Source organism: Gallus gallus, chromosome 7, assembly GCF_016699485.2.
Source record: "Gallus gallus isolate bGalGal1 chromosome 7, bGalGal1.mat.broiler.GRCg7b, whole genome shotgun sequence".
NCBI lineage: Eukaryota > Metazoa > Chordata > Aves > Galliformes > Phasianidae > Gallus > Gallus gallus.
Genome location: NC_052538.1, coordinates 19,425,636 through 19,445,464, shown reverse-complemented (window position 1 = coordinate 19,445,464; position 19,829 = coordinate 19,425,636). Strand labels below are relative to the sequence as shown.

Below are 19,829 nucleotides of genomic sequence, written 5' to 3'. Positions count from 1 at the left end.
TACTCAACTCTATGTCCACATTTAAACTAAGGCTTAGTGTCTATGCCTTTCTGCAGGTTTTGGATCAGCCTAAGTATGAAGATAACCTGTATATGTATCTATACTTTGTCATCTTTATAATCTTTGGATCATTCTTTACCCTAAACCTTTTCATTGGTGTCATCATAGACAATTTCAACCAACAGAAGAAAAAGATAAGTATTTCATCATTACTCAGAAAACAAAGCTAAAAGTTGATCTTTTTGGTCCACAAACAATGACTTTCTTTTCTTTTCAGGCTTTATTTTAAGATAAATTAACCCACTTTGTATATTAAATACATTAAGTTGATTAAAGCAGTACAATTTGTCTCAATAAATGTTTGACAGACAAGTGACACCATAAGTCTTTCCATGGTTAGTGAAATATTCAATGCTAATGTAAAGATGTGAATTTCGGATTGGACTCTTTAACAAGATCAGAAAAAGGCTAACCATTGAAATACTTAAATGCAGCTGTAAAACCTCTTAGTTATGTTATTGTCAAGTCTCAGAGCTCAGCAGCCTAGATTTCTGAATCATAATAATAAATATTTAAATAAATTTATTTGTCCTCTCTTTAGTCTTCATATTTTGTCAACGCTGCCTCAAAAGGCATCAGTATTTCAGCAACAGAACTTAATGAAATTATCTGGCAGGACAATGAACTGGTGGAAATGCTGCTGGAGTCATATATTAAAATTTGAGATTTGATATTAAAAGTTGAGATGGAGAGAAATTGGCTTTTTTTTTCCTACTCAATCCATGTAATAGTTCCAGGATCTTCTGCTTCAAGTCCTGCATTTGCAGTTAGAAGATAAAAGTTGTGAGATATAATTGTATGCCTAACTTCTCATCTTCCTTTTGTATCATGGAAGTCAATTCTAATATTTTGCCAAAATTTACTCAAAAAGAAAAACAAGAGCACAGGATTGGAATGTTCTGTTCATTCATATCTCCATAATAACTTCAATAGAGCAAAGAAAAAGCACCTCTCTTTCCTGAAGATTCCTATTACCTGTACCACCCAAATGAATACCGGAAGTCTATCACAAACATTTACAGTGCAAGAGTCTTTTAAAAAAAATCCTAAACTTTGAAAGCGACATTTCTAAAGCATTTTTTTGTTACTCATATACTAATAATCAAGATAAATGGAAACTTAAATGTCTATTCTAATTTTCCCACAGCTTAGAACGTTAATAAGAGTGATTATTACTAATATGTATTCCTGTTTATAAGTAATCAATAGAAATATGTGGTTATAACCAGTTTTTGTCTCTTTGCTTTACTTTGGAGGTCAAGATATTTTTATGACAGAAGAACAGAAGAAATACTACAATGCAATGAAAAAGTTGGGTTCAAAGAAACCACAGAAGCCTATACCACGACCAGCAGTAAGAATTAAAATCTTTTCTTTTTACATTGATTTAAAAGCTGTTTTGTGTATGTCTTAGACTGAATTAAGTTATAACCTCGGAAAAAAAAAAAAAAAAAAAAAAGATATACAAAAATCTTACTTATCTGAAATCCAGAATATTTAACTTTTGTAGCCTAAACATGAAGCACTCTTAACCTTTCCTTTTTTCCCCTTCATTTTCTCTTTACGGATGGCAATGACATTATATGTGGCAATTTTTTTAAACAAAGAAAAAGACTAAAACAATCACCTCTGACAATATATTTATCAAAATATTCGAAAGTTTTAGGGCATAGGCCTTTTTAGTCATCAAGGAAGACTGGGAAAAAATATCCTTTTACCTCTTGCATTCATTCCTGCTGCACAATCTTTACAATTTTTTTTTTCCTCCAGCTCTCCCCTGGCACTTCAGAGCAAAATTTAGATGGGGCAGTGATTCCAGCTCAGCAGTTCTACCTTGGACTGTGGAACCAGCTGAGCCGCCCACTCAGCCATCAGTAAATTCTCTGTAGCTGAAAATGCAAAATGTTGTAAAGGTTATTTTGGTGATATGAAGAGCACTGAACTTTGGGCTTGAAATTTTTCTGTATTTCCTTAAGATTTAGGACAAATGAAGTGCTATTAACTCTCAGCCTCTTTACAATACCCCTCCTTGTTTCTTTTTCCCAACTTTTGCCAGGTTAAGAGTTCATTTAATATTGTGTCACAAAAGCTTACAGTGAACTTGTTTGAGATATAAAATTGACCTTTGCAACTTTAAAAACTGCATCATGAGTATTTTGAAATCTTCCTTTTAATGCTTACAGATGTAGTATTTGCGTTTCTGTTTGATTTGTGTTTACATGTACAAACTGGAAAATTCATACAAATGAAAGACTTTATGGAAGACATGAAATCCCCTTACAATTACAAGCTAGATTAAACTAATTTGTAGCAATTTGGAAAAAAAGAAATTTTACCCTATGCATAACATAATAATTGTTTGTTTGTTTGTTTTTTTTCCCAGAACAAATTCCAAGGCATGGTCTTTGATTTTGTAACAAAACAAGCATTTGATATCAGTATCATGATACTTATCTGCCTTAACATGGTCACAATGATGGTAGAAACAGATGACCAGAGTGAAGACATGGAAAACATTTTGTATTGGATTAACCTTGTGTTTATTGTACTTTTCACTGGAGAATTTGTCTTGAAATTGATTTCACTTCGCCATTACTACTTTACCATTGGCTGGAATATTTTTGATTTTGTAGTTGTCATTCTTTCCATAGTAGGTAAGAGCAATTCATTTTCATGAAATGGCTAATTTTGGGAAAACTGAAATGTAGTAGTATCTTTGACTAATCTAAGTTGTTTTTCAACAGGAATGTTCTTAGCTGAGATGATTGAGAAATATTTTGTGTCTCCTACTTTGTTCCGAGTCATCCGACTTGCCAGAATAGGCCGCATTCTGCGTCTCATTAAAGGCGCAAAGGGAATCCGCACTCTGCTTTTTGCTCTGATGATGTCTCTTCCTGCTTTGTTCAACATTGGCCTGCTGCTCTTCTTGGTCATGTTTATCTATGCGATATTTGGCATGTCCAACTTTGCCTACGTTAAGAGGGAAGTTGGGATTGATGACATGTTCAACTTTGAAACATTTGGCAACAGCATGATCTGCCTATTTCAAATTACCACATCTGCTGGCTGGGATGGCTTGTTAGCCCCAATTCTTAACAGTGGGGAACCGGACTGTGACCCTCATAAAGATCATCCAGGGAGCTCTGTTAAAGGCGACTGTGGCAACCCTTCGGTTGGGATTTTCTTCTTTGTCAGCTACATCATCATATCCTTTTTGGTGGTGGTGAACATGTACATTGCTGTCATTCTGGAGAACTTCAGTGTTGCAACTGAAGAAAGTGCTGAGCCCTTGAGTGAGGATGACTTTGAGATGTTCTATGAGGTCTGGGAGAAGTTCGATCCAGATGCAACACAATTCATAGAGTTCAGTAAACTATCAGATTTTGCAGCTTCGTTAGATCCTCCTCTTCTCATAGCAAAACCAAACAAGGTCCAGCTGATTGCAATGGATCTGCCCATGGTAAGCGGTGACAGAATTCACTGCCTTGACATCTTGTTTGCTTTCACAAAGCGTGTGTTAGGGGAAAGTGGGGAGATGGATGCCCTCAGAATACAGATGGAAGATCGTTTTATGGCAGCCAATCCTTCTAAAGTCTCCTATGAACCAATCACAACCACATTAAAACGGAAACAGGAGGAGGTATCTGCTGTTGTTATTCAACGTGCTTTCAGGCGTCATCTTTTAAGGCAGAAAGTCAAAAAAGTTTCATGTATATTTAATCAGGATAAAGGTAAAGATGAGGATGATCTGCCCATGAAAGAAGATATGATTATGGATAAATTAAATGAGAACTCCACTCCAGAGAAAACAGATATGACCCCATCCACAACCTCCCCACCGTCCTATGATAGTGTAACAAAGCCAGACAAGGATAAATATGAAAAAGACAAATCAGAAAAAGAAGATAAAGGTAAAGACAGCAGGGAAAGTAAAAAGTAACAGAATTCTGTTTGCGATAAACTGTTTACAGCCTGAGAAAATATGTATTTGTGTCCACAGGACTCCTGTAGGAGGTACATGCCAAACTGACAGTTTTTACATATATAAATATATATATAATTATATATATATATATAGAAGGTCAGTGCCTATAATGAGACAGTGACCCCTCGTCATCAAACTGCAACTCTGTAAAACAGGGTAACATCTTGACAGGAGGTTGTTGTTTTTCTTACCAGCTGACACTGCTGAAGAGAAGATAAAATGGCCAATCAGACTGTAGGGACTGGTTTAAAAAAAGGTGCGGACCTAGGAATCTCTGTGTTTAACATAAAACACTCAGTACAAAAATTGTATCCACTGTTTGCATTTCAACAGCCACATCTACCATATTTTTACAAAAATCAGTGTTGGTGAACTTATCATTTTTTAATTCACAGGTTGTTTACTATTATATGTGACTATTTTTGTAAATGGGTTTTATGTTGGGGAAGGGGGTGTGAGAACCAGGTGTTCTACTCTCGGATTCTCTATAATGTACAAACAGAAGTGATCTGCATGAAGGCATGCTGCACTTGTAGTTCATGCATGGAAAAACATGACGTCGCACAAAGCAGCAGAGTCTGACTACTTCCATGTTTCAGGGTGGCTCTATATTTTGAGGTGCTTAAAAACAGTATACATCCAGTATCTCATCCAGACAGATCTTAATGTGCCTGTAAATTCCCATAGTCTACAAGAATAGAACAGATGTTTTATTTTTTCATAAGTCATTTAAGTCTAGTTGAATGAACTCTGCATACAAAATTTAGCGAGAGACGTGAAGTCCATTTTTAAGAATTCTTCTGTAAAAAACATCTTACCTGAACTTGGGAAATTGAATTTACCAAACCCCACAAAACTTAAGGATTATGAAGTTGTTCTGCCTCACCCTGCAGTATCGTTTAGCCATCTTCTGCTCTCAGCAAGGTTGACATTGTATGTATTGATTAAAAAAGTACCGTCTATGTAAATAGTTATTTTATCCTGTGGTGCATGTTTGAGCAAACAAATAATGACCTGTGCACAATATTTATTGCATCAAATATGTACCACAATAAGTGTAGTTTGCAAGCTTTCAAGAGCTAAGATGAAATATTCTGTACCATTATAGATACTTTGAAAGCTATCACTGATGCATGTTTATCTTGCCTTTGCTGCTGTAATTTTACTCCTTCCACTGTTAAAAGTCGAATATGGGAAGCCATATCTCAGTGGTTAAGTGAAACAAATTGTTCAATCAGACATCATTCTTTCATGACATCAAGCAATAGTTTGCAGCTACTCAAGAGCTTCTTGCTTTGCATTCTAAAATGTTAAGTGAGTACTGTACGGTGTATAGTCGGACTGTACAGGATTTGTTGCAAACTGCTGAATCTGATGAAAATACATGGATAGGATTTTCTAAGAAAATATAAATATTGTAAAAATATCATTTTATTTTTTTTTCAGTGTTTTGTACATAAAATAAGAAATTATAATTATCTTCAGGTTGATGTCACCGTCACTTTTGTTACTTTCTATCCATAGCACTTTTTAATTCAAGAACTTCACAAAATAAGAAACAAAGAAGAGGATGGGGTAGCTTTAGGTTTCTGCTTTTTTATTAGTACTGTATTTTTGCACATATTTTAATGTGAAGTTTCAAACTGAGTCCAAAATGCACTTGCTTCCAAATAGATATAACTTGTAATTGAAATGTGGTGGGGAAGATTTGTTTAAAATTCTAGCACTGCCTGCATCAGAAGTTTCAAGGTAGTCTTTTTATTCATGAAATCTTTACCAGTGTTTGTTTACATAGACTATTCTTATTCTTGTTGATTCATGCTGCACTAGAACTGTTCTAAATATAATATGGGATCCACAATGTTTCTTTTTTTTCCACAGGAATTAAATAGCAAACTTGTATAACTGATCACATCAGGACATTTTGTGTTTCTTACACAAGCAAAAATTCGATGTTGACTCCTCCTTTTACAAAAAACTATTGACTTGTGTGTCGGTGAACTGCATGCAGGAAAATGCTATACCATAAAGATCAGTAAACCACATTACAGTTGAGCCAAAAGAATAAAGATTTCATTTTTTATTGTATTCAATTGTTCCGTCTTTGTTTTCATCACTACCAACTATGGCTATCAAGAGGTGCTGCGACAAAAAAAAATGTGAATACATAAAGGCTAGGAGTAAGGAACAGTGATTAAAACTCATTTTAATAATAATATTGTGGAAAGTAAGAGGTTGAAGCTGTGTGCTTTCAGAAAGATCTCTAACATGATTTGCACTTTGACTCACTGGCTTATTAATCCTTTCAAATCTGTTCTAGGATAGGATGACATTTATGTGCCTGATATGTTAAAGCCTTTTTATGTCAGGTGTTCTGAGAGAACTAGGAAAACAGATGTTAAAGGAACCAGCGACCGACACGACAGAACAGTATGTATCATTTCAGTGATATTCTATGTATTTCAGTGATATTTTTCATCTGAAGTCAGTAATTATCTTTGCATTATAAGGAAAATCTTGTTTTGTAAAATAGTTGTAGTTTATTCTTTCACTTTGAGGCAGGAGGGGGTGGAAGCCAGCAGAAGCTTCGCTTGAACTTCTGGTGAGGGACAAAATTCATCATCTTTTTTAAATCTTAGGGTGCTGGATGGAGTTAGAACGTATAAAAATACTATCACGTTACGCTTCTATGGTGAATTTATACACGGAGCTGCCAAGGAGGTGGCGTACACACCAGGTGTTGTGCACGTGCCTGTGGGAGCACTGCTATGGGGGCGTAGGAGGCAGGCGTTAAACAGGTGGGGTGGCAGTGGAACTGAGAAAAAAAGAAGTGCACTGACGGCATCAGTCCTGCCATGGAGATTTCCTCATTGTGTCTCAGCTCTATGGAATCCATCGAGAGATGCTTGGCTGTATGCTGAGAAAGTGCCTTGGGTCGAGGTCTTTCTAACCAGACTACCTATGTAGCCTGTACAGGAACAGAGCCGTTTGCTGTAGAATGGAGGGACCAGATACTTTCGTGAGCTTTATTCTGACTGCAAGGTCTGACCATTCTCTGAGTGCATTAAAATGAGTGTTAATGGACATCGCTGCAAAGTCAGCTGTGGTTCTGAGGGAGGTAAGCGTTTGCAATAGCAAAAGCAGGAGAGCCAGTTTTTGCGGTAGCGATCGCACTCCAGTGCTGTTCCTGGAAAGAAATTTGCTTTGCTGTAAATGCCAAGTGCTGCCTTCAGTACATTAAGAGCTGGGAAATACGGGCACCACCTCAAAGTTCTGGTTGGTTGGTTGGTTGGTTTTGTGACAGGAGAGGTATGACAAAAAAGGCATATGTCATATGAGTTACACGGTCCAGAAACAATCCGGGCTCTCTTATATAAGCCTAGGACTAATAAAAATACAAGCCGGCTCGCTTGTGCTCGAGGCCCCTTTGCCGTGCCTGTACGTCTGCACACTCACTGCAGACACGCCGCCATCGCACCGAGACGCCCCGGCACCTCGCGCGCTCCCCCCGGGGCCGCGGCAGCCCTCCGCCGCATCCACCCGCTCCGCACCACAGCGCCGCCCCGCGGCCGCTCCGCGCGCTGCAGCTCGCGACGCCCCACCCTGCACGGAGCGCGGAGCTCAGAGCGGCACGCGGCGGCCGCAGGGCCAGGTGAGCGGCGCGCGACGGAAGGCGGCCGGGAGCGGCGGGAGCCCCAGCGGAGAGGCGGCCGTGAGCTCGGGCGGAGGAGGCGGGCGCTGCGCGCGGCCTCAGAGCGGCGGCTCGAGCCCAACGGTCGCCCAGCGGAGGCGGCGGCCTGCGGGAGCCGCTCGGTGTGGCTGCGTGGGATATAACGGCGGCGCGAGGCTGGTGGATTCGGTGAGGACCTGCGGATGCGTCGCGCGTTCAGGCAGGAGGCGACGGTTAGAGATGCGCCGAATGCTTCCCGGTGTGGAAGCGGGGCGAGCCGCGCTCCGCGAGGGGCTCCCGGGCCGCTCTGAGGGCGGCCGCTCTTCGGTGCCCGGAGCGTTCGGGGGCGGCTCTGCGGAGCGCCTCGAGCCGCTGCTCCGGGGCTGCGGAGCCGCGCGTGGCTCCTCACCGGAGCGCCGTCGGAGGCCTCAGCTGCTGGGGGCGGGCGCGCGGGTGGCCGCGGGGCGACGGGCGCCGCGTTCGCTCCCTCACGGCGCGGAGCTGCGCCGGCCGCGGTGCGGGGACGGTGCGTGCGCGTCCCGCGGGCTGTGCGGGACACCGGGCAGAGGCGTCTGCTGCCGGCTGCCGCAAATGGCCGCCAGGTGAGAGCGGCGAGCCTCCTTTTTGTCGATGTGCCGATGGGAGAGTGGAATTTTAAATTAGGGCGCACGGGGAAAATTAGCTGTAAAGCTCGCGGTGTTACTGCTGTTACTCCGGGAAGGACATAAATGCACGGGAGTGAAAGTGTTCGCGTCCAGCGCGCCCCGGTGAGGCCGCAGCCGCTCGGCGGCCCTGACGTACTGCTGACCGATGGCCGCGCGGCTGCGGGCCGCTGCTCGGCTGCTCCTTTGTTTGTGGCAGCGTCCTCGTTTGGTGCCGGCCGTACGAAGCGTGGTTCAGGTCGGTCCGGCAGCGTGCTTTGCTAGTTGAGGGTAAGTCACCAAACGTGTTGACCCCTACTTGTTTAGGACAGGGAGCGCACTGCAAAGCGAGAAAAACAGAGCCTGCAGAGGTGGCTTCTGTTTATCTTTGTGACTACGCATACCTTATTTGTGGGTGTCTTAAACTTAGCTGGTTGGATCTGCGTACTTTTTTGTCCTGAAAGGAATACTGCTTTCTCCTTAGAGCAGAGCTGCCCTGGCTGGAGTGGGGCAGTCTGTGTGCGGTGGGGTTGGGGCTCCCGGCCATGGCACAGCACGAGGCATGTGGGCACGGTCTGTCCGTGGCTCTGCTAAATTGTTTCCAGCCCTTCTCGTTGCACGGCACTTTCAGAAATAAGTAACAGCTGTGAGAGGTTGTAGTTGTGTTGTAACACATTCGCTACTGTTAATTGCTGCAATTGAAAACCAAGATGCCTTGTAGAGAGGGCTCAGCGTGGAGCGCAGTGGGTTGGCACGGGTGGCACTGATGGCACAGCAGCAGCCCCCGTCCTGCAGGAACGTGGGTCCCTGTGGTCACCGTGCTGTGTGTGCTCCGAGTGGAGAGGGACGGAGTGGGGTTGTGTTCTGCCCCGGGCTTTTTCTTCCTTTTTTTCCTTTTTAATAGTGAAATATAATTGGGGAATCTTTACAGATGGTCGATAGTGACTAAATTTGGGATAATGGCCCTGAGAGAAGGGCAGCTGGTGGCCCTGGCAGCAGATACGTCTGCTGGTGCTTGTGTGAACCTGAGAAATAGTGATTCATCAAATGGATGAGCTTCACGTGAAAGACTGATAGGTGCAGGTAAGATGGTCTGGAAGAGTAAATATTTTCCTGCCGTGGTTTGGTTCTGCTTCGTGGCATTACGTGAGCTGCTCGCTTACTAAGCAGCCCAGTTCCTTACTGTCACCCTGGGGCAGAGACACTTCTATTTTTGCTACTTCTGAAAAGTTATCAAATGACCACACCGTTACGATTATAAAACGTCAGCGTTGGAAGCACTGCACACAGAACTCCTTCACTTCGTTGTTGTAAATTGCTTGACTTCCAGCTCAGCTTAAATATATTTGCAATTTTTGCAAACTAACCGTCGCTATTTCTCTTACTCCATCTCCGACCCGCCCGCTGTCGGGTCCTTTGCCGGAGCGGCTCCCAGCAGCGGCGCGGGGCGGCCTCGGCCCGGAGGAGCGGTGCAGTCGAACTGCGGCAGCTGCCCTGAGCCGCACGTGGGATGGGTGGCACGGAAAGCGAGCCGCAGTCTCCACTTCTGGCAGGGGCACGCGCTGTGTAGCGCGCTGTCTGATAAGCGGGCGGTGTTTGGGCAGATAAACGAATCGATTTCTGCGTTCTCCAGACATCTGATGTCGTTGTAGGTAAAATAAAAAAATAAATCTAGCGTCTCTGAAGGGCTGTAGCACAATGCTGCAACAGGTGTGTTTGGTGGTATGGTGATTGTGCTGTTGCAGGGATCCTTTGATTGGCATTTGTTCTGCTCTTTGTTACTCACACCTGTGCGAGCAGCTTGCGCTCAGCTGGGGATGGCGTGGTACGGTCTGGTGCTGGTCCCTCACCTCGCTTTGCAGTGCCGGCAGCCGTCCCAAAGGGGTGGCTCCTACTTTTGTTACCAGGTGAGAACAGAGGCACAGAGGGCAGGCTGTGCGCATAACTAATCCTGAAATGCTGTGTTAAACGGTTGCGTTTTAAATCTCAATTTACGTAATCTGTGTTAGGCGGTGCGTTTTTTTTGGCATATGTCTCAAGCACTTTGGTCTTTTTGTTTTACTTAAGATCTGTTAATTGGCACATCGATCTGTGGGCACAGTACAAGCCATTGGTGCACGTTTTGTATCAAGCATATCTGGGAGACGTACACAAGTTGATATTCCTATATTGCTTATAATACATCTATTTTAAACTCTCCTTTGCTTGCCTTCTTCTGTATAAACGACAGATATGCATCACTTACTTATACTGAAGATTTGCTAGTTATTTGCGGGAGGGGGTTTGCAAGTGAGATTTGAGGGAGCCTTTTGCTTTCAGGCTGAGCACACGCGAGTGTTTGTGCCCAGAAGCCCAGGGGCGGTGGTGGCCCAGCAGAGGTTCCTGTTCCTGCCTGGCTGAGCCATGATGGACTCGTTCTGCAGTTCCCATGGCAACAGGGATTTTTGATCTGCAAAACAGAACACGGCATACGGTTTGAGGAGCTGTACGTTCCTTTTATTACAGAAGCAATTTTGATCCGTGAAAGGAGCTGGGCAGGCTCCCTCGTGTCCTGGCTCATCCCATCCCCCTTTTAATAATCTGTGTCTTGTTTGTAAGATGACATGGAAACACACATTCCGCTTCGGTGGGACTAGCTCTAATTTTTGATGTAGTGTAGGAGATGGTAGAAAATTGGTTAAGGCTCACTGTAATTATGACATGAGAAACCTGCTGCTTCCAGGTGGGCAGACAGTCTCAGCTGTAAACATTAGATATGCATATAAGATACTGTGAGTAGAGTTGCTCAGGATTTGCATTGGCTCCTGCTCATATTGCTTTGACTTGCTGGACGTAATTTCCAACACACACTGAAATGAGCTTATGCATTTTAACACAAGAATCTCAACATTCTGTACATAATCCATGTGCAAAAATTTGTGAACAATAGCAGTAACGTGTTTTCACGTGTGTGCTGACAGCTCACCTATTCAAATGGAAGTGTTAATGATTTTGCCCAGAAGAATTGCTGAAGGCAGGGTGGGGCCCAGGATTGTGGTCAGAGCATTGCACAAACTGAGCCCATCTCACGTTGCGGAGCTGCCCTCCCAGCAGTGGTGGTGCAGTGATGGAAGTTGGAGCATCATGTCTTCCTCCACAGCAGCTCCTCTGCTGGTTACGTGGGTTTGTGGTGTTGGGGTTGTTTTCCGCTTCTTTTTTTGAGAACTTGTTCCAAAAAAGATTCCATTTCTAACTTGTTGGGCTCCCCACACTTCTCATGTGGTCCCTTCCCCTCCCCTTTTGGTAACTGATGAAGGAGAAAATAGGAATGATGTGGTTACTGAAGGAAGGAGCATGTGCAAACTAGGTAATTGTGTTGTAAAATTGCTCTGAATACTGCAGGTAAGGAAGATGTCTTTGTGACGTCTGAAAGGCAATCTCAGAATGCATTAGCAGCAAAGCCTTTTCCCGGTGGCCTGCTAGTTTTCACATGGTCTGTGCTGGGAGTCCAATGTCTCTCCTTGCCTCCATCACCACGCACACAGGGCTTTTATGGAACCATGGCGATGAAGCAGTGCTGCTTTGAGCTTTGCAGCCGAAGCTGCTCATCCAGCAGTGTGCAGTTTTTGTTGTGTTGCAAGGAGAACAGCAACCCAGTGTTTGGGCAATAACTTCACCCAAACATCTGTCTGTAAAAGGTCTCTAACTAGTGCTACATGAGTATATTGGGTACACTGAAGCGTGAGATGATAGCGGGTTTTACAAGTGAAGCTTGAGCTGCCCTAAAAGTGATGAATTTTTCTTTTTCCTTTGTAGGAGATAGATTGAATGAGGTAGAGGCATGTAGCTTGGCCCTCTGTGCTATCCTTCTCACGAAGAAAAACTTTTAAATCAGCAGAGCACTGATGTTGAACAATAGCTCCTACCCTGCAAAAGTGAATTGTTCAGGATGCTTTACTTGGTGTATGGGCATCCTCACATCTGGGGTTTCAGACAGATCAGGAGGTGAATGTAGGAATTATGACCATGCATATGCAGCTGTGCATGGTGACAAGTAGCATCTGGCAGTGCACTGCATGCCACCTGTGCCACTGCCCCCCACCTCAGCATGAAAGTTTATTGTGATATCTGTCTTTCTGGTTTTGCTTGTCATACCAGGCACCGGAGTCCTTCACTGCGCAATTTGTTCTGTGCTCCCTGGACATTTGAAAGAGAAGATGATTGCTTGGGCATTAGGCTTGAGAAATGCTTGAAGTTTGGGAGAGAGGATCCCTTAAATGCAATTAACAAACAAGAAGAGCTGTTAATTGTGATCTCAGATCTTTTCCGTTGTATGTGTTGAGGCTGTGTGGCCGGTGACTGTGGAACACTGGGTGCAGAGGCCACGCAGCCAGCTGCTGCCTCTCCTGAGGCGCATTGGAGGCAATGACAGGGCAGTGACACAGCCACTGACCCTGGGTCGTTCTTGGCTATAAATCCTCCAGCTGCCATCTCTGCTGCTTCCCAGCATGTGCTGTTCACATTTACGGGCTTTTCAGATCATCTCTGTCACCATCTGCTGCGTAATGGAAACAAAACCATTTGCTATGAGGAGCCAGCCGTGGAGCCCTGAGAGTGAAGGCGATTTCCAGACGTGTGCCATCAGCGAGAGCGTGTGCCTTGGCTTTGTTGCTGTGCTGTGTGCTCGTCACCAGCCTGTCCTGGTGGGTGGGAAACAATGAGGTAGTGACCGCTTTATGGCGGCGGAAACATTTTCTGTACTGTATGTGTGCTTTCATGCCTGTGTACAATAAACACTACACATCTTAGTGTCTCTCTAATTAGAAGGAAAACATAGTCCATATGTGAAACATCTTGTCAGCATAAATATATTGGTGACATTTGTCCCGCTCGGGCAATTAGACAAGGAGCAGCTTTCCCTAACTGCACGTACTCGCTAGGTGTCAGTGCATGATTGCACCGAGCTGATGGTCTCACAGAGAAGCTCGCTGATGGCACCTCCCTTACGAAGAGTGCTTCTAATGGGAATTACCACTTGTGCCCTCAGAATGTAGTGTAGCTTACATTTTAGCAACAACTACACGTCAAAAGGAATTAATTCAGTCCTCTTTTAGGAGCAGTCTGATTAAAAAATGCTTATTTAAAAAAAAATCATGCCTTGTGCTAAATAAATTTAAAGGCTTTCAATAGTGCATGTGTTGACTGATCCATCTAGCTTTCTTGCCAGAATCTGGTATATTACTGATGAAACACTCGACTTGATAGCGTTTCAGCTCCTGCTTCTGACTAAAATCCCTGGGAAGATGTGGGAAAATCACAGTTCTCACAAGGATGCATGTGTGATCTGCAGCACGAGCACATTTGCTTGTTTTCAAAAGTTCTGTTTTCCTAGACGGCTGTAGAAGATCAAGTCTGTAAATGTTGATAAAAGTGAAAGAAAAATGCCATAAACGTAGCTAAAATTGCTTGGTTTTATGTAAGAAAATGAACTTACTCTCTTGCCCTACCCTATGACTAGAGTGAAATACCGTGTTTATTAAAATATTTTCTAATGATTGCACTACTTGCACCTCAGTATCAGGTGGAATTTTAAACAGATTAAAGTTCATAATAGTTAACCTTGTTCTTAGCCTTGTTTTAATGATGCACAGTTAAAGATTTTTCTGTTTTTATTTTTGATCTGCATTGACTAATGAGTGCTCGTCTAAAATGTTAACTTGGTGCAAAATGTTTTGTTTTCATCTTGTGTGTGGAAGCATTGAGTTAGAACTGCACATTAGGAGGTTGAAATATCACTAATATTCATTTGGCAGAAATTTGAAATGACTTTGCAGTATCTTGCGGTTCATACTCAAATTCTATTAAATTTTAATCCGTAGCACTTTGTGGTAAAAACATCTTGCCCTCTTCTATGTAATCTGTTTAGAGGGGAGGCCTTCTGTAGCACTGCCCTCTGGTACCTGGGGAAGTTACTAACAAACTGCAATTTGTTTGCTTATAAGCACATTTTTCATTAGCTCTTAACACTGTTGCTGCTGTATCGGTGTGTAACAGGAGTGTGATGCGAGTGTTCCTGAGCTGACCTTCAGCATTTTCCCTCTTGTTTTAGCTGTAAATGAGAAGTATCGTTCGTGTCATCTGTGTTGACTCAGTGACAGCACGGCATTTAACTCTCAGATACTTTCTATCTGATTGTAGGACACAAAGGCATGTTTTTCCCACACCAGCTGCCCTCTGGTTAGCTTGTATAATGAGCGTTGTGTGCTATGTCCCTTACTGCTGTGCCAGCTACCTTCCTAGACCGATTTTTGAGACATGCTCTGCTTTGGCTTGTACAAGGAGGCCCGTAAAAGGCACACTGGTCAATTTGTAGAGATTAAAATAGACCTTTGTCTAACATATGCTTCTCCCTTACTCAGACGTGCTGAATATAAGTGCATCTGAGTTCTAAATATGGGAGACTCCAAGTGACTTATCGCTGCATGTGATTCTTTGACTTTGTGTCTCCGAACGCCAAACAAAAGCCTATTCTCCACCGTCAGTTGCTCGTTAACTTTACCAGAATTATTATCAATTCATAAGGATGCAGAATAGAGCAGATTCATTCTTTCACTGTCTTAACAATTACTCCTAGCTAAGGCTTAAGAACTTGTGCATGAGAATTACTGATTTTTTTTGTTTCTAATGACAACTTTGGGATTCTTCTGGGGCCTCTTCAGAAGTTTATTGGTCTGAAAATAGATGTGTGTTCTTAGTGACGTTTTATTGTCCTTTGATGCATCTTGAGTAACTTGGTTAAAATAACCCCATGTTTGATTTCTGCTGTGCCGCTTTTCATTGCCAGCCATGATGCTTTCTTGGTATGTTTCCTGTGAAGTTTGTCCCCACTCCGGGGACAGTGTCAGGTGGGGAGTTTGACTGGGGCAGTACACCTGTCAAAGCATAATGCAGGTGTCCTAAGGCGACCTTGGGGAGGCTGGAAACCTCCTGTGGAGCAGAAGGGCAAAAGCTCACTTGATCTAGATTTTCATTACGAGTACAGACCGTGAAAGCGGGGCCCTCACGATCCTTCTGACTTTTTGTGGTTGAGGGAAATCTTTTTGGAAGGGCAGGTGCGGCCCTGGAGGTGGCTGATAGGGCTCTTGCAGCTCAGGAAACCGGTTGGATGGTTCTGTACTGCTCTAACTTTTAAAGTAATAGTTAAAAGCTCGCTCATCCTGCATTTTGCTGTGTCTTCTACAAGGCTAAAATGAGCATGCTAGCAAAACAATGTGACTGAATTTCTTGTGTATGGGCAGCTGTATACATTGAGAATCCACAGCTCTGATTTGCCTTCTGTGGGTAGACTCTTGCTGTGACAGAGTTTTCTCTTTTACAGATGAGACACATTCTTTGTACTGGAGAACGCTTCCTAAGGAAGTGAGACTTGGTTACAGTTCTTTCCTCAGTCTGAAAATGTTCAGGCCTACACCTGCATTTTCCAGAAGTGTGCTGTAATACAAAATAATTTGGAGAAGGCAGTGCTGAGCTGGAGTCTGTCTCCTAGGTGAAACCAGACAAAAAGGGGCATAGCACTCAAACCTAACTATTGGGTCATTCAGCTGCACAAAGGCATTACTGGGCATGCTCTATTGTTTGCAGGGCTGATACAACATTCTGGAAACAGAGACCAGAATCCTCTTTTGCCCTCTTCTAGAACTCTTTTGAAAATCTATATGTGGAGGTGCAAGTGGATTGCTTGCTGAACAAACTTCGATGTGGATAGGGAATTTGATCCTGTGACAGAAATAGAGGTATTACTCTGATGTTGTAGTTCCTTCTGTAAAATACCTTGTCCGTGGTACTAAGAGGAGGATGAAGGATCTTGTTCTGTCCAAGTACAGATGGTCTTTGGTATGTATTGAAGTAATTATTAATAAAAGATTGAATATTTCCAGGCAGCTTGAGGCACATGCAAGCATTTTCATTTATTTTTTTGGAGCATGTCTTTGCATAATTGCCAGCAAGGTCAGAACTGGCTTGACTCAAAATGATCTTAAAGGTTTCATCAAGTTGGTGCACTAGTAGAGGAAGAAGACGTATAAGTAAAAGAAGAAATCAGTCTAAACTGTAAAATAAGGTAATCTTTCAGGTACTCACTAGTGGTGACTAAGTAAGGTGTCACAATGCATCTGTCACAGCCAATAAAAAAAAGGATAAAACAAAAATGTTTCAGGGTTGGCTTGTTTGGAGTTAGTTTTTCTGAGGAGTAGATTTCTGAATTTGGGAAGAACTTGACTTGGTATATAAATAATTGGGACTGGAAATAAGCAGTTTTCTAGCACAGAAATTTATAAGACAGTCACAGATGGATTAGTGGGAATCCATTCATGCTCTTGTGCAGAAGTTCTTTACTTACATTTTCTCTCTGTTTTATTTTTCTGTACCACTTTGGACTTCTCTGAAGGCAGATGACTGCACTGCTCGGTTGATGGAAGGAACATAGATAGATATTGATAAATGGGTGGGAGTCTGAGGAGCTGAAGTTAATGCAGCTTTTGTTCCTGTAAGGTGAAACTTAGTCTGCCTTGGGTATGTTTGTCAGTTTTGCCCTGAGGTTTATTCCCCCCTGGCAGTATTTTCATGGAGCTTTACGGTCTTCTTACACAAGCTTTATTTTTTAAGAGCAAAGGAGAATTTGTTTTGAGTTTGTTTAACGAGGGCTAAAGAAAACCTTTTTGTAACAGAGGTCTGCGGTACTGTTTCCCTTAACATGGAGGAAGGGACCTCCTTTTCGGCTGCACTGCACCGTTTAAAAAGCCGTTGACAAAGCAATATATTCTTTTTTTTTTTTTTTTTTTTTTGTTCTCACTATCTTCGAATAGTTTTTACAGCCCTTTGAAAATTCCACCTAAAGTAACATGTTGTCAAGTGTCAGATCCACTGACCCATGTGGCCACTCTTTAGCATCCTCATATAAAACAGGCTTGGTTTCTTACTCTTTTAAACTGGAACAAATGCTGTTAGGCAGAGCTGCTCCAGGGATGGCATGGTCTTCTAGGTTCTATTAAAAAGTAAAATTGCCTAAATGTAAAATAATAATCCTGTTCTTTCTTGAAGCTGTGCAGATTCTTGAAGTATAGGGCGGTGTGTTTTTGCTGTGCATCGCCAGTAATTATCTGTCTTCTTCTCCAGCCTGAGCAAGTCATCCCTTCAGGCTTCGGTAAGTGCAGTCAGTAGGGCATTTAAGCCAGTATAACTTGTATGTCTGCTGCATTTTCATATGGTGATATTTCTGATTTCAGAGTTCTAGTTTGTTCAGAGATTCGCACATGTTCTACGTGGTAGCCTCTCACTATTTAAAACTTGGCTTGCTGAAATCCTATGTGCCTTGGTGATGTCTAAGGCTATGACATGATGGCATCTGTCCACCTATTGTGAGAAAGAAACCTCAACTCTCCATTTGCTGTCAGTCATAAATCATGAACAATTTCCTTGTAGTGGATGCAGTTTCAAGTTAAGGAAATGTGAGCAAGCTTGGCCTCCGTTTCATAGCAAAATGTGATTGGGTTCCAGTTCTTTTGACCAAGCAGAATTTTTCCAGGCAGCAGCACTGAGTGCGCACTGATGAGTACATAGTACACTCTTCACCTTCTTGTTTTTCTTATGTTGGTGTTTGCTCTTCTTGGGACCATACTGGGACGTTCCTTATTGATGCTGGGTTCTGAGTTGCTGCAGGGAATCAACAGTGGCTGTGAAATTCAGATAGTTGTGTTGTTGCCTTGCAGTGCTTAACCCATATCTTTTCAAGGATCTGTCTGCAAGTGTCTGCTTAGATTTCAGATGTTCCTGGGAGCTACAGAAGCACTTTTTGTCCATTGTAATAGCTGCTTTTCTAGAATGGTCATTTTACAAAAAGAGAAGGGAGTTGGCAATCTATTCTGGATTTAAGGAAGTCAAAACTCGGAATTCAGAAATTCCAATTCAGAGGTATCGGTAGAAAATGTTTTTCCTGGTAGGAAGGAAATTAGTTGGTTTGTGAAGCATCCTGGATATGTTGGATGTGGCTTTTTGTAGTGATAATATGGGTTCAGCAACAGCTGATCCCAGTGTATATGTAAGAGGAAATACCTGATCCACCTTTGTTTCCACCCCCACAGCTTCTCAGATGTACATTAACTGGATGATGATGACTGTTGCTCTTTTCCCCCTTTTCAAATATATTGTTTGTTGCATGAGGGATTTAAAAATGAAAGCAGACCTTTGTGCAAGTTTTTTTTTTTCGTTTTTGTTTTTTTCTTGTTTTTTGTCCTCTATCTTTGAAACAAAATCTTTTGAGAGTTTGGATCTTTTTCTGTTGTAAACTATGTAAGCCATTGGTGCAACTCCCGGCTCCTAGCCATGTGAGTCATTTTTAGTGTAGGCAGGTTCTTGGTCATTTTGGACTTTAGTTCCACAGCAGATCTTCCATCCAGGCACTGACAGTGGTTGTCCATCCTGGGCTGCATCATCTATGATGCCTAAAGAATGCTCTGTGCCGGGCTTTCTTAGCTTCCACTAGGCATGCTGCCCTATGCTGTTCTGCTGACAGATCTTTCAGCACTGCTGTTCAGATTACTTGACAGCATCTCCCAGAGTGGCAGCACGCTCTCAGTGTTTTCAGGAGCCTCTCCTAACCCTGCTACTATCAGTTCATAGTGGCAGATGCATTTTTCCTGGAGTGGTGTGTTTTGATTTGTTTGGACTTTTTTTTTTTTTGGTGGGGGAGGAATGTTATTATGTATGTATTTTTGTTTTTAATAGTCTGACTGCAAAAAATGAAATTCCTAAGGAAGAATAGAGCCTGCATGTGAGTGCCTGGGGACCCATGGATATCTGGAGTGTGAGCAGAGCTCTAGGCCTGTATTTCAAACTACACATTCCAGTCATGACAGACCGGTGCAATGTAGGGCACTGAGAATCAAAGCATTACAAAGTCTCTCTCCTCTCAGGAGATTTAATAAATCTAATATGTGGTACATAAAGTATCTTCCAGGAATCTTGCTGGTAGAATGATGAATAAGATTTTTATTTCTAGACCACCTGTGTGAAGTTTTATCTGATGCCATTGTAACAGTGTTTCAGGACAGCCATTATGCTGTTGGAGACATGACTGCTTCCTGCATTTCTAGGTGAGCTGATGACTCTACTGCTCCTGACTCAGGTAGCAGCAACCATTCTTAACCAAATGCCTAATCCTGATGAACAAGTTGCCAAGACTCAAATGTCTGACTGGCTTTCTCCAAGTATCAGCCTCTGTTTGCGTCTTCATTAAACAGTGTGCCTGAGCTGCCCTCACACTTTACAGGAGAGATGTACAGTAATTAGTTTGTAAAGAAAGACTGTGTGATCAACTATCAAAAAGTTACATAAGGTGAGGTGGCTGCTGGAAGTCACCTGCTTTATGACTGCCTAAGTGGATCGTCAAGTGGAGATGAAAAGAGGTGATAGCAATAATCAGAGTTCTCCGATGTAC

General features: G+C 42.7%; 2 protein-coding genes across 13 annotated transcripts in view; both read left to right on the top strand.

Moving 5' to 3' along the window:
• Window positions 1–6,133, top strand: part of SCN2A (sodium voltage-gated channel alpha subunit 2) — a 73,418-nt gene extending 67,285 nt beyond the window's left edge. For all 10 annotated transcript variants that reach the window (XM_004942787.4, XM_046943461.1, XM_046943458.1 and 7 more), the window contains 4 exons: window positions 57–194; window positions 1,310–1,414; window positions 2,444–2,714; window positions 2,805–6,133. In XM_004942787.4, coding sequence (XP_004942844.1) covers window positions 57–194; window positions 1,310–1,414; window positions 2,444–2,714; window positions 2,805–4,000 — 1,710 coding nt within the window. In that variant the 3' untranslated portion in view covers window positions 4,001–6,133. The remainder of the gene's footprint in view (window positions 1–56; window positions 195–1,309; window positions 1,415–2,443; window positions 2,715–2,804) is intronic.
• Window positions 6,134–7,645: 1,512 nt separating this feature from the next.
• CSRNP3 (cysteine and serine rich nuclear protein 3) overlaps window positions 7,646–19,829 on the top strand; it is an 87,415-nt gene continuing 75,231 nt past the window's right edge. Inside the window, exon 1 of one of the 3 annotated variants that reach the window (XM_004942790.5) lies at window positions 7,646–7,697. The gene's annotated coding sequence lies outside the window, so the exon portion shown is untranslated. Of the gene's footprint in view, window positions 7,905–8,166; window positions 8,318–19,829 lie in introns of those variants that run through there. The other 2 variants (XM_040704212.2, XM_046944101.1) reach the window with 2 other exon arrangements.